The 14,379-nt window shown below is 36.0% G+C and overlaps 1 protein-coding gene and 1 non-coding gene across 2 annotated transcripts; one reads left to right on the top strand and one right to left on the bottom strand.

The window, feature by feature from the left end:
• The first annotated feature begins 238 nt into the window (after positions 1–238).
• trnap-cgg (transfer RNA proline (anticodon CGG)) lies at positions 239–310 on the top strand. The gene has a single exon. It is a non-coding gene; the product is annotated as a tRNA-Pro (tRNA).
• A 5,436-nt stretch (positions 311–5,746) lies between these two features.
• med8 (mediator complex subunit 8) lies at positions 5,747–13,828 on the bottom strand. Its single transcript, NM_001200848.1, is given in 7 exon segments — positions 5,747–6,028; positions 6,124–6,357; positions 10,342–10,429; positions 11,670–11,810; positions 11,921–12,065; positions 13,056–13,177; positions 13,710–13,828. Coding segments are annotated over 7 exon segments (801 nt in total). The 5' UTR covers positions 13,716–13,828; the 3' UTR covers positions 5,747–5,963.
• Positions 13,829–14,379: the final 551 nt, after the last annotated feature.

Below are 14,379 nucleotides of genomic sequence, written 5' to 3'. Positions count from 1 at the left end.
TTAGCTTTAGCCGTCAAAAACAGCTGTCGTTAGTCTTGAGATAAATTGAGGTCGAAGGTTTTAAGGCAGTCAACACGTTTGTTAAGTTTAGTTTAACAGAGCTTGTGTATGAGTTAACACAAACAGACAGCAGATTTGAATACAAAGGAACATAAATAACTACACTGAACAAAAGTGTTCCGCGCCATGGAGACCATTGGTATGGTTACATAGACTGAAATCAACACGTTACACACGCGGCTCGTTGGTCTAGGGGTATGATTCTCGCTTCGGGTGCGAGAGGTCCCGGGTTCAAATCCCGGACGAGCCCACTTATTTTGGATGCATGTCAACAAGACTGTAGTCTGAGACTGAGTTGTGTTTGATGAAGGCAACAGCGATTTCGTGTGGGTTTTATATAGAAACAGTGTGTAGCTAAGAGAGAATAATGGTCCGTGCATCACAGACTAGTATAGGTTTTTGTTTTATTCATTTTGACATCTGGAAACTCTACCAAACCGTTCAACCTCTAAAAATGTCATGATTTGGTCCATGTTAAAGAATCCAATTCAAACAATTGCAAAGTAAAAAATGTTCGTTTTTGTTTGTTTGTTTGTTTGTGTGTTTGTTTGTTTACTGTTTATATAAAAGATCCGACACAAATCAGAATAGCACAAATAGCAGAAATACAGTTTGGCTGATGAACATGAAAATATTGAAGCACCTGCTCTTATTTTTCTCTCTCTCCAGTCGCCATGTTGTTCTCCTTTACCCCCACCAAAGTGCTGAAAAATACTATAGAAACCCTCATAGAATTTGTAATGGTTATAATGGGAAATGTATTGGTTTTAATGGAAACTGTAATGCTGCTGGTCATTTGTTGTCTTCTATTCTGGGCCAGATTATCCAATGGGCATTATGGGTACGGGTCCAGGGGCCCATGAGCACTTGGACCCAAGCGAGGGGAAGAAAAAAAAATTTTTTTTTCTTTTTTCTACATTGCCGAAAACAGAGGGCATGATGTCAGATCAGAAAGGCATTCATTTTCAATAAAAATTAAGATAATATTTGAAAAGTGGAAATAAAGTGCCTAACGACTGTTTAATAATAAAGTGTTTACCGGTTAGGGGTAGGTATATGGGGGGCTTTATTGTCCCAATATTGTAACAGCCATGTAATAATTTTAATAAGTATAGTCATTTACACTCTATGTTATTACTGCATCCTGTTAATGTACGACAATACTGGGGTACAAATAGTATCTGCCACTATTTATAATTATGAACAGCATCTAACAACTATTTGCACTTATTGCAAAGAACTGCTCATTTTATATAGCCTAGCTAGTGTAAATAGAACATATTGCTATCTATTTTCACTGCTGTATTTTTTCATGCCAAAAATATTTGCTATATATTAAATAGGTTGCTTTATTGGAGTTATAAGTAATAAAACAAATTTGTCAAGCAAACAGTAGATTATATCAGTGCATCACACACATAATTTCCTGTAGCAGTTTATTGTTCCTTTGTCTGTATTCACTGGTTGCTTTTTTAACAGTTATATATATTTGTTTTGTTTTGTTTATTTTTGTTCTCCATTACTGACTAATTCCAGGTGACAGAAGATCATCTACCTGCTTTGGGAGCCGACATTGTAAGCACTTGAAGCCAGCCATCCATCATATCCTATCTATATCTAGGTCTTCCTTTCTCTATATTTATGTAAGTTTTGTCTTGCGTGAGAAAAAAAAAAAACACATCTATGAACTATACATTTTGCTTCACCAGTCACGTCCATGTTTGTCTCATATGCTCCAGCTTTGTTGCAGGAGTTTGTACAAAACTTACTATATGTACCTGTTGGCTATATGGCACTATGGGAAGTTGGATAGGTGGAGTGAGTGTGTGCGTGTGTATGCATGCATGTGTGTGTGTGTGTGTGTGTGTGTGAGTTTGTGTGTGCGTGTGTGTGTGTGTGTGCCTGCTCCTTCCTTCAGATTGTTGAGACCCAATGTTTAGGGATTTCTTGCCTAGTTTCTTTCATACTGGTGGTATTTTGTACAGGATTGGTGCTGTTTTGTAATTACCTGTTCAACATTTCTGATCTGCTCATTCATATGTCTTTTTTGAAACACATGACACCACTTGGTAAGAGGCACCAAGAAGAAGAGCTGAACTGTAATGTATTTATCATAATATGAATATGAGATCTGTGTTCGTTTTTTGTGCATATAGCATAGTTTTTAGAGAATTAAAAAAAAAACCCCTCCATTCTCATTTCTGATGTATGAGTTTCTTTTCCATTGAGCTGAGTTAAATTTGAAAAGTCATTTACAGTTGGTCTAAGTAAATATAGTATTTTGATTATATTTAATGCCACTGTAGTAATTTGTTTGTTTCTAATTGCTGTTTATTTACAGAAAATACTTTTTACAGGTTTTGCGACAGTATTTTACAATAAAATGGCTATAGTTATAGAAAAAATGCTGACTAAAAAAAAAAAAAATCATTACATCTCTGGCAACCACACTTGCCAGCATTTACCATAAAATACACTGTAAAGTGATAAAATGTATAATGATCACATATTTTAATGGTAATATATTTAAAGCAAACAGTGTTCATTTGTTAATGTAAAAAGTTTGCCTGTTAATTTTACACCTAAACATCCGGCTATATATATATATATATATATATATATATATATATATATATATATATATATATATATATATATATATATATATATATATATTCCTTTCACGGTTCCTTTTACGAGATGTGCAGTTGTGTCTCACTGTCTGTTCATCTCTTTCGACACAGGAAGACAGAGGGAGGAAACATCATATGACCTGCCATTTGCTGCCGACGAGCTCCATTACAGCACCGTGGACAGTGACTACAAGGATGAGGTCCAGATGTCTGACCAGCATGAGGAGGAACAAGATGGTGGTGATGAGCATGAGTTGCCTTTTAGAAGCCCACCCCCTTTGGGAAGCCCGTCCCCTTTACCAGGCCCATCTGCTGTAAAAATCACACCCCCTTTCCTAAGGCAGTCTCCTGTAAGAAGCCCATCCCCTTGGAGATTCACACCCCCTTTTAGAAGCCCTTCTCCTCTGAGATTCTCATACTTTTTAAGAAGAACATCCCCTGTAAGAAGACTAACCCCTGTGAGGAGTCTATCTCCTATAAGACCAAACCGTGTGAGGAGTCTATCTCCTATACGACCAACCCCTGTGAGGATATCTCCTATATCAGTGGTTCCCAAACTTTTAACAGTTATTGTTATTTTTATTATTATCATCATTATTGTTGTTATTTTATTTGTGTTAAGTATTTAACCCCTAGACTCCAGCATTAGTCTTTTTTAAAATAATGTATCATTAATAATGTATATAAATTACATTTATATGGATAAAATGTGTAGGTTAATCAAATTAGTATGGTATATTCGTGTAAATATGAATATATTTATATAAGTTTTTAAGATTAAGTAGTTTACTTTTAAGCAATAACACACAACAGACATGTATAGGTTAATAGCTGCATTGCATGTTTATTTGGTTTTTACTTTTAAATAATCAATAAAGTATCTTTTTTTCAACACTCAAGTCTCAAGTGTCTTTTCTTACAACACACTATAAGCATTTCTCATGGGTTTCACCTATACTTACATTGTAGAAATTCTCCTTCAGTTGAAAACTTGGTGTTCAGAAATAATTTCACAGTTTTCTTCACACAAGTATACTTATGTACAGGTGCTTTTTTTTTGTTTTTTATTTTTAATAAATTTGCAAAGATTTCAAACACACTTCTTTCACGTTGTCATTATGGGGTATTGTTTGTAGAATTTTGAGGAAAATAATGAATTTAATCCATTTTGGAACAAGGCTGTAACATAACAAAATGTGGAAAAAGTGAAGCGCTGTGAATACTTTCTGGATGCACTGTATATGGCAATTAATTTACAGAAAGAAGAGAGCGTAATTCTGGGCCTAGTTACACAAAGGGCTTTATGTGTAAGGGTTTATGTAATGTCTGTTTCTACTGGTTCAATATATATGTTAGAATAGAGTTATATAGAATTGTCTTAAAGCCACTTTCAGTGCCTCAAACCTCAGTGAGTTAGGTAGTGTTTGTCATTAATGACAATAAATGGTCATGTGATTATGCCTTTGCACTTAAGGTTTGTGGGATACTTTTTATGTACTGATCGTGGACTAATCTCAGGAGATTGCACTTCAAAATAAGCTAAATAACATTATGAAGAACATATGAACTACTTTTTCCCCATCAGCCTATAAAGACAATGTTCATAATTGATTATATGAATTTAAATGATTGTTTTACTGAAAATAAATGATTCATGTATAATTACTTAACACATGCTCAGTATCTCCTGCACCCTGTGTGGCCATGATGGGTTCTGGTCAGGCTATCTAAACAATCTCAGATAACGTAAACCAGGTCATGTGACCTCAATACTCAAACTCTGATATATGTCAACAGGCTTGGGTGAAAACTTTTACTCATTCTCCCTATAGGATGCCAAAGAGAATGCATCTTATGGTGGATGTTCCTTGTTCATTTTTTGGTTTAAATCAATTCAACTGAACAATGCCGGTTTATGTATTTATTCTGTGTTTCTTTCTTTTTTTTTTTTTTTTAAACCTATTCAGAGTTCACTGCAATTTACTGGCTGGTCCTCCATTTTTAACCATGCAAGGAGACACAATTATTGTTACTCTTGAGGGTCACTGATCCACTGGTACTTGTTTCCAATTTAGATGATAGAGCTGGATGGACTTGGTTACATAGTTTAATTAAAAACAACAACAATAGATAAATATGTATAGCATGTAATTTAAAAAAAAGAGGAAAACACTTTCTTCTTTAAGTAATTTTTTTAAATTATCATTTTGACATTTTTTGTACCTTAATAGGGCACCTTATCCTAGGAGATACAACTCATAAAAAACATAAAACAAAATAGACAATACACAGTATATCAAAACATTTTCTTTTTACATTTCCAGTTGAGTTAAAAAGTAACATGAAACTATATTTTACTTTTCATTTTCCAGTCCTGTCTGTTTAAGGGTTAATAAAAACACTATATACATTTTAAAAAGAGTGTTACTATTATTTTTTTAATAATGATATGTGACCTACATAAGTTAACCTTGCAGCTGTTTAATTACTACAGTTTGTATAGGACTGTTTTGCAACCACTACATCTCAAACAGATTACCCAAGTACTATATAGACCAAAGCAACCTGATTTTCATTGGGTTCATTCAGTATGTAAAAAAAAACCCCAATACTCCTAATAAACAGGAATACACATTTTCTTACTTAAACTTACTGAATATTGGTCTGTTTTCTTCAAAAAGGTCACATGACCAGATGGCTCAGTTGTCTTTCCAACAAGCCCAAGTAAACGAAGTTACATCAACAGTCATGTAAAACAGATGGAGTAATTTGTTCCAAATACATTGCTTTCATAATTCTTAAATAGCAAATCAAATGTGATGTCTTATAATAGTAATCTTACTGCTTAGGCTTACACAGTTACTGAAACTGAATAAATAACTGAATAAATTACAAGTAAAGACATTTTAAAGGCCATGACACTAAACATTTGATATGGTTACTGAATAGTTTTGGGTCACTGAGGGATTGAAAGTACCATTTCTGTAAAGGAAGTCACACTCACAAGGCCATTAACTTGTTCCAGGTCAAGAAAATAGCAATGGAAGCAAACAGGGGGAAAACAAGCTTTTATTCCCCAACCAAATCTACAGTGGTAACTTATTCCATTTAAAAATTTGTACAATTTCACATAAGACATAAGGAGAAAGAATAAGGTAAATTCACACAGTGTTTACTAAAGAAAAAACATACACACAAAAAGCGCTAAATATTACAGGATTTGTTGCACTCCTTGTTACAGATGCTCAAGATGAATATGAGCTTCCGCAGTTATCGGTTGTAAGGATGCATTGAAGCCGACTTGATATTTGTCTTAATGCTGCTTGGCATTTTCCCTGAGAAATCAAAACAGAGCAGTATTAGGAACTGTGTGTGTGTGTGTGTGTGTGTGCGTGTGTGTTGGTGTGTGTGTTGGACACAAGTGTCCTACCAGGCTGGCCAGGCTGCTGTTGTGCCACAGATGATCCGATGCCCGCCTGATGTCCAGAAGGCCCAATGGTCACCTGCTGCAGTGTGGGCCCCCCCGTCATCATGGTTTGTCCCGGATGTCCAGGAGCCACTGAAGCAGGCGGTCTGCACTTGGACAAGCCTTTCCCAAAGCCAACTGCTGCCACCAGGGCGGTGGTGTCAGTTGGGTTAAACCACTGTTTGTTCTGGCGCATTGCTGAGGCACACAGAGAGAGATACACACTATGTACTATGAATACTGTTTATTTTTGTAATAAAGTGCAGCAATATTTTACTTTGAGTGTTAGACTCAAAATTATTCAATATAAAGATTCAATATAAATTCTAAAAACTTAATTAAAAAAAGCCAATACAATTATTAAAGTATATATATAAAAAAGCAATGCATGGGGCAGCATGCAATGTTCAACATGGACCCAAGTTCCACCCCTCGGTAAAAAGAGCCAATCACCTTGCTAGTTAAGCCATTACCAGGAAATGTGGATATAGGGCTCTCTGCTCAGTTATGGAGAAATGTGCCATAGGTGGAACAACCCAAAGATATTTATTTTATTGGACCCAAAGACATTAATTCCATTTTCTGACAGATTTTAACAGTCATTTCAAATTAGTTTTTGAAACGTCATGTTGTCCATCTGTTTCTGGTAGATACTGTGCCCCCTCCTAACATTGGCACCCTTGGTAAATATGAACAAAAATCTGTGAAAATGTCAGTCTTTATTGTTTAACCTCTTGATCTTTTGTAAAAAAAAAAAAATAAATAAATAAAAAAATCACAAAAATACTCTGCTCTCATGGATATCAAACAACTGCAAACAAAACAGGTTTATCAAAAATATATATCTTTGTTAAATACAGATCTGCAACAATTACTGGCACCCTTATGAATTCATACGAGAAAAATATATGTGAGGTATATTCCCACTGATATTTTACATTTATTTTAGTACAGCTGTGTGACTAGGTACAGGAATCTGGTCAACCATGACCTCATGTTTCACAGGGGTAAAAATATGAGGTAACACATAGGCAAGTGGTTCCCAAACTCTTTACAGTGGTGTACCCCCCCCCAGGCATTTAATATCCTTTTGCGTACCCCCTTTCTCAAACTGTGTTGTCTGACAATGGCATCCTCTGTATTGTTTTTTTTTTGGCCATTTCCCCAAGCATTAAACCAGCTATATCAGCCGCAGCAGGAAGAATTAAGTCCGCCACAATAGTATGGGGTTTGCCGTTTTAGCCACTCTGCAACTCACAATGTAGGATGCTTCCAGACCCTTCCTATTTAGGTCTTCCTACGCTGTTATAAGGGTCTTAGTACTCCTGAGTTGTCTTAAATATCTTTCAAAAAGCTCTCGAGGTTTATTTAGCAAAAAGTAAGCAGAATGCTTTGTTTCTAAATGTCTACGCAGAAATGCTGTTTTCATGCAGTTATGAAATAGTTTGCACATATATACACTGTGGCTGGGGGTTTTCTTCACTGCCAGCGTATGTAAAGCCCAAAGAAATATATTTCTCATCATATTTGTGCCACTTTGATGGTTTTTCTGCGAATTTCTGGTGAAAAAGAGGTGGCATTTCAACTTCGGATACATCGCTGTCTGTAACTGGGCTAGGAACAGTGGGTAAACTTACGCTTGCTACAGATGCGGTGTTAGAGGGACCTGGGCCACCGCTGTCAGAGGACTGTGGATCAGCAGTGCTTGCTGTAGTTGCGGGCCGATATCTTTGCAGCCACTTCTCCATTTTAATGTTACAAGCTATTACTTAACTTCTGGCGATGAATGATATGCGGCAAGATGCTCACTGAAGCATGACTGTGAATGGATGCAGTTTTGACCGCGAAAGACAGAATAATTTGATTGGATGTCATGTATTTGACCTTTAGAACATTGCAATTTTGCTGTTTGTACACTGGAGGGGGCACAAGTTTCTTTTTTTGGCCGTGAGGAAAAACATGAATTGTATTTTAATGTTATTAAATTTAATGTTATTAAATTTAATGTTATTAGTGAGGCGGAATTAAATGAACAGTAAATCTCAGTCTTTAGCTCCCGTACCCCCTCCGTCACCTCGTGTATCCCAGTTTTGGGAACCAGTGACATAGGCCAAATTCCCTTAGTCATTCATATCAATGGGTAAGACCAAGGCATACAGCTGTGATGTGCGGCAAAAGGTTGTTGACACAAAAAGGGAAGTGGCTATAAGAAAATAGCACAAGCATTGAAAATGCACATTTCCACCATCAGGGCAATAATTAAGAAGTTCCAGTTAACTGGAAATGTTACGAATCAACCTGGAATTGGACGTGTGTCTATATTGCTTCAACACACTGTGAAGAGGATGGTCCAAGTGGCCACAAAATCTCCAAGGATCACAGCTGGAGAATTGCAGAATTTAGTTGCTTCTTGGGGTCAGAAAGTCTCCAAAACTACAATCTAAGTCACCTACATCACCACAAGTTGTTTGGAAGGGTTTCAAGGAAAAAAAAAAAAAGCCTCTACTCTCATCCAAAAACAAACCCAAGCGTCTTCAGTTTGCCAGACACTACTGGAACTTCGAATGGGATCGGGTTCTATAGTCATATGAAATCAAAATAGAGCTTTTTGGCAATAAACACGAGAGGTGGTATGGGTGGTATGGTGATGTATTTATGTTTTCAGTAATTATAAATTAAATGGTACTGAATGGATTCTATTGATTTGACATTTTTGCTTTAACTTAATCTTCTTTGTCTTTGTAGGCATTACAGAAAAGTATTGTAAATAAGAAAAGTAAATATTGAACTTTTTGTTTATTTTATTACTGTTTATAGACAGTTTGTTAGCTAAACTATATATTGTGATATGCATCGTTTATTGTAGAAATGCCCTCAAGTATCGTGAGGTGATATTTTGTCATATCGCCCAGCCCAGATCCCTCGCCATGTATTCTCCAACCTCATCAGGTATTATAGGAGAAGACTCAGAGCTGTTATCTTGGCAAAGGAAGGTAGCACAAAGTATTGACTAAAAGGGTGCCAATAATTGTTGCACACCTATATTTAACAAAGATACATATTTTTTGATAAACCTGTGGTGTGTTTGCAATAGAGATGCACTAATGTATAGGCCGATACCGATTATAGGCTATTTTTCACGCTATTGGCTACCGGGCAATAGTTTAAAAACATCCAATGATCACTGCCGATTATATCCTGTCAATCAAAAGAGTGCAGGAAAACACATGGATTTCGTGCTGTGTGTAAAGATGATGTCTCTTGTGTGGAATGATGACAAAACTGCAGTTTGTAATCTCTGCACTGGTAAAATTTAACGATGCAGAAGTTTAGACGTCGATTCAATCACCTAGCCTCCCCACTGCCCACTCGCTGAATTAAAAGGGTTAGTAAACTGTTGAAAGATTAAACTTGAAGATGAATTGACAAAAAAATTGTATATTGCAAATAAAAATATATTTGAAGAAATTTAGTATTGGTGCATCGCTAGTTTGCAATTGTTTGATATCCATGAGAGCAGAGTATTTTTGTGAATTCTTTGAACAAAAGATCAAAAGATTAAACAATAAAGACTTACATTTTTCACAGCCGCCTTTGCTCATATTTACCAAGGGTGCCAATATTAGTGGAGGACACTGTAGAAGCATGATCTTGTATGACTGAAAATAACTGCCCAGGAGCATTGCCAAGATGATCCCCAAGTGGACAGACTTCACAAGAATGATGTTGGTTTGGCAGAAGTTTTTGAAGTCTTACATGATGTATACAATATGATTGTGTACACGTCATCATGCCCCAAGATTATGAAGAAGTCCAGTTTCACATAGCAGCTGGAAGCAAGTTAGCTCAGAAGCCCATACTGATTTTTAGCTACTAGCTAAAGTTAGTCAGCTACCTCACTGTAAAGTTGTGATAAATATTCTAGGTGTCTAGAAGAAGTCACTTTACAACATGCCTGTATAATTATTTGAAAAGCAGGGTTTTACTGTGTTCTGATACAGAAGTGTGATTATAGTTACACCACAGCAAGTGAACAGGTTAAACTATAAACTGCTGGTAATTGTAGTCAGTTACTAACCGAGCCCAAGAACAGTTTTACATTGGAATACAGGAGAAATGTAGTGGATTTTCTAAACTTTATAAAATCCACAGGAACAAAGAGAATAAAACACAAACAAGCACCTGAAGTTTCTGCATCTCTGTCGTCGCGAGGGTTGTTGAGCTTCTCCAAAAGGCTCGAGCAGAGTTTGTTCAGAGTCTGGATCTGTTTCTATTTACACAAACCAACATTCACAACTAATATTATACACAAATCACAACTAATTTATTTACAAATTTGTAGTCCTTGTATAAACAATTAATTCAGCTAACCCAACAAATTAAGACCCAAAAAAGGCAAAAATTATACAATGATCCACAAAAATGTCACTCAGTGTACATGATCTGTCAACTAATATACATGTATGCGCATATATATATATATATATATATATATATATATATATATATATATATATATATATATATATATCAATTAATGTCTATTAATGTTCAATATACACTGTTTAAAAGTGTGGAATCAATGATGTTCCTAATAATCAAAAATTGTAGATGAAGATGTGAAACAATTCCAATATTAAATGGCACTGGATTACTTCACAAGTTTAACATCATGGCTAGGAAGCTGTTAAAATGCAAAAATGAGTACAGTGCTGGAGATGATTCCAGAATGAATTAGAAATTGTAACACAAATCAATATTAACACTGAAGTCCTAAAATCATTAGCATTACAAATGCCTCATATTTGGAAAGCAAATATCAAATCCTGTGGTGAAAAGCTTGGGTTCTGGTATAATTTGTGCATATCTAGATTTGATAAATTTTAGTAATTAAAATAATTAATACAATTATATGAAAGATTAAAATACATGAGTTGGTCAAACCTATGTTAACACCTGACCGTTATTGCCATATGTGGTTCTTTCCAAAAGTGTTGCCACAAAGTTGGAAGCCCACAATTACATAGGATGTCTTTGTATGCTGTAGAATTAAGATTTCCCTTCACTGGAACTAAGGGGCCTAGACATGACAATATGCCCCCGTATACAAAGTGAGGTCCATGAAAACATGTCTTGCCAAGGTTGGTGTGGAAGAACTTGAGCCCTGACCTCAACCCCAATTAAAGCCTTTGGGATGAACTGGAACGCTGACTGCACGCCAGGCCTCCTCACCTGAACTCACTAATGTTCTTGTGGCGTCCCTACAGCCAAAATCTAGTGGAAAGCCTTCCCAGAAGAGTGGACGTTGTTATAATAGCAAAGGGGGACTATATCTGGATTCAGATGTTCAAACAGCACATACAGTATGGGTGTGATGATCAGGTGTCCATATACTATATAATAAAGTGTTTATAGTGTATAAGAATAATTGAAAGGCTAATTCAAACTTTTAAAAGGTAAAGTTCTGATATTAATGATTAGATTAACTGACTGGATTTAAGGGTCATTACCTGAGCTACTTCCTGTCCAATCCTGGCAGCTTCTGCACTCAGTTGTTTCTCCTGCTCTTCTACTTCTGGGTCGGGTTTTGTCCTCAGGTGGTCCGGTACGATCTCATGGCTGAACACATGCACACGCTGCTCTGTCAATTTCTGGATTAGAGAGAGAAAAATGTGCAGGATGTAATTCAGATGAATAAAAAACACCTTTATGCAGTTATACCTGTTCTGGTTATAAAAGAACGAAGGTCCCTGATACTAACTGCAAGCTCCTCGTCTCTGTCAGGTGACAGCAGCAGGGGAATGATGACCTGGTTCCGGTAGGATGGAGTTTTCTCATTACGTAACAGCTTGTTGATGGTGTTTAGCTGCCCAGACAAAAGTGCAAAGTTGTCCAGCACTGAGGGCCTGCAAAGAATAAAACACATCAATATCAGCAATGATTGGTCTTCTACAACAGACTTTAGGTCATTTGCACAGTTACTTGATGCCAAAGTAATTAGTTCTTGAAAGATTAACGTTACTGTAGTTTAGTGCTGTACTGTTATCTCAGTTTAAGCCTTTGCTGCATTCCTGATCTTACGCCGCGGTCAACTAAAACTTGTAAAACGGAAATTCTGACCTCCGATTAGAAAAAACCCCACAGAAAATGCCCCTCAACTTGGAATTCCCAGAAAAGTCAGGAAGGCCGCTGAAACTCTGACATTAAATACACAGTATCAATAGTAAACACAGAAGCACTTCTTTACCTTTAAATGAGTTCCACTGTATTCACTAGTATTTGCTTTGGATCAATCAACATACAGACACATCTGCTTGTTAAATCTATAACACTGACTATATAGTTCACTGTTTTCAGGGAAAAATATACATCACTCATCACAAAGTTGCAGATAAAAGAGGAACGTGGAGACGTCCATTGTACACAGACGGCAACCATTTGACAGCAAACAAGACAGCATGGCTGCCAAAATATGTAGATATAATTTGGTAAGGTTTGGCCAACAAAGTGCTAACAAAGGACCAGTAAAGTTTCAGGGATTTGTTTTTTGTCCAGAAATTATAAAAATTAAAGTATTTAATGATGAAAAGGAAGGAAACATTAATTGATAATTTTTTTTTTTTTTTTAAATACCTGACAATAAAAGCTATACTCATAAAAGTGTATCAGGCTGTTCAATATCAGTATCATATCATCATATTGCCCAGCTCTATTCAGAACGACATCATAGAAACATAACACATTTGATCTGTTATACATTGTGCACAAACACTGATACAAAGTGATAAGAAATACACTGCTCTTAAATAGATCTGTCAAGGAACATAGAGCCTCACAACAGTACTAGTTAGTTGCTTACACAAACAGTTAATATTTACAGTCTCACTCATACGTACCATGCCATTCTGTCGTATTCATTTTCCAGCTTATAGATGAAACTTTGTAGAGAATTCTTCAGATGTGCGACTCGAGAAATCAGAGACTCAACAGATGCTTCCAACTGCTTCTCCTCTCGTTGCTGAAAATCAAAAACATTAACAGATAACCGTGTAAACATGTTCACTTTTGCGATCGTGAGTTATATTTATTGGTTTCTGTCTTTTTTTTTTTTTAATTATTATTATTCAATGTCCTGATTGCAGATGTTCTCGAGGAGGATCCAGGGACCTTCAGTAATTAATGAAACATAGCCAGGATGTCTATGAGATAGAAAACGCTTGCCCTTGTGCATTTAAATTTCGTTTCCTTAGTTCTAGTGAACAGACTAAGAAAGAAAAGGCCAGCTAGCAAATTTGTACCACAACATGTTAACGTTATCGATAAAGATATCGTCTTGCAAAGTCACCCCTGAATAAAGGTATGTTTTTGTTATGGGATGTTATATTATATGTATTTGGCCGTTTTAAATCTCAATTGCAGAAGAAGCTAACGTGAACAAACAGATCAATATTGTGTAAAGCTTCCAGAAATTAAAAGTAATGCGAGTTTATGGTTGACAATCAGTGTGAGAATCCTCAACCTTAAATTACATTTAACTTTACCCTGCTTACCTGCATATTTACTAAAACGAACAGCACCTCAACCAAAAAACAAACAAACAACAAAACCCCGAAAAGAGTAAAAGCGGAAGTGAACGTCTTTTACACCTGAAAATGAGTCCGGGCAAAACAAGAGCTTCTTCTTCTGCTGCTTCTTGTTCTTTGGCGTTTTGTGAATACTTCTTGTGAATATCGCCATCTATCGGTTACAAAAAGAAAATCGTGTGTGATCAGCATTTGTTGGTTTTACGGAGAGAAAAAATATAATTTTATATACGTTTGTCAAACTCAGATTCATACATAAATCTGTTTTAAAAATAAAAACTTTGACCACGATCTCTTCCAAATTCCTCTCTTGCCTTCCCAGTTCTTCCCTTTCTTCACTGTACTTTATACAGTGGTGCTTGAAAGTTTGTGAACCCATTAGAACGTTTTAGATTTCTGCATAAATACTATGACCTAAAACAGATTTTCACATAAGTCCTACAAGTAGACAAAGAGAAGCCAATTAATCAAATGAGACATAAATATTTATTCTTGGTCATATATTTTTGAGGGAAATTGTTATCCAATATTACAGATCTATGAGTGGCGAAAGTATGTGAACCCTTGCTTTCAGTATCTGGTGTGAGCCCCTTGTGCAACAATAACTGCAGCTAAACATTTCCGGTAACTGTTGATC

The sequence above is a fragment of the Ictalurus punctatus genome, chromosome 11 (assembly GCF_001660625.3).
Source record: "Ictalurus punctatus breed USDA103 chromosome 11, Coco_2.0, whole genome shotgun sequence".
In the NCBI taxonomy this organism is placed as follows: Eukaryota; Metazoa; Chordata; class Actinopteri; order Siluriformes; family Ictaluridae; genus Ictalurus; species Ictalurus punctatus.
This window is presented reverse-complemented; position numbering and strand designations above follow the sequence as displayed.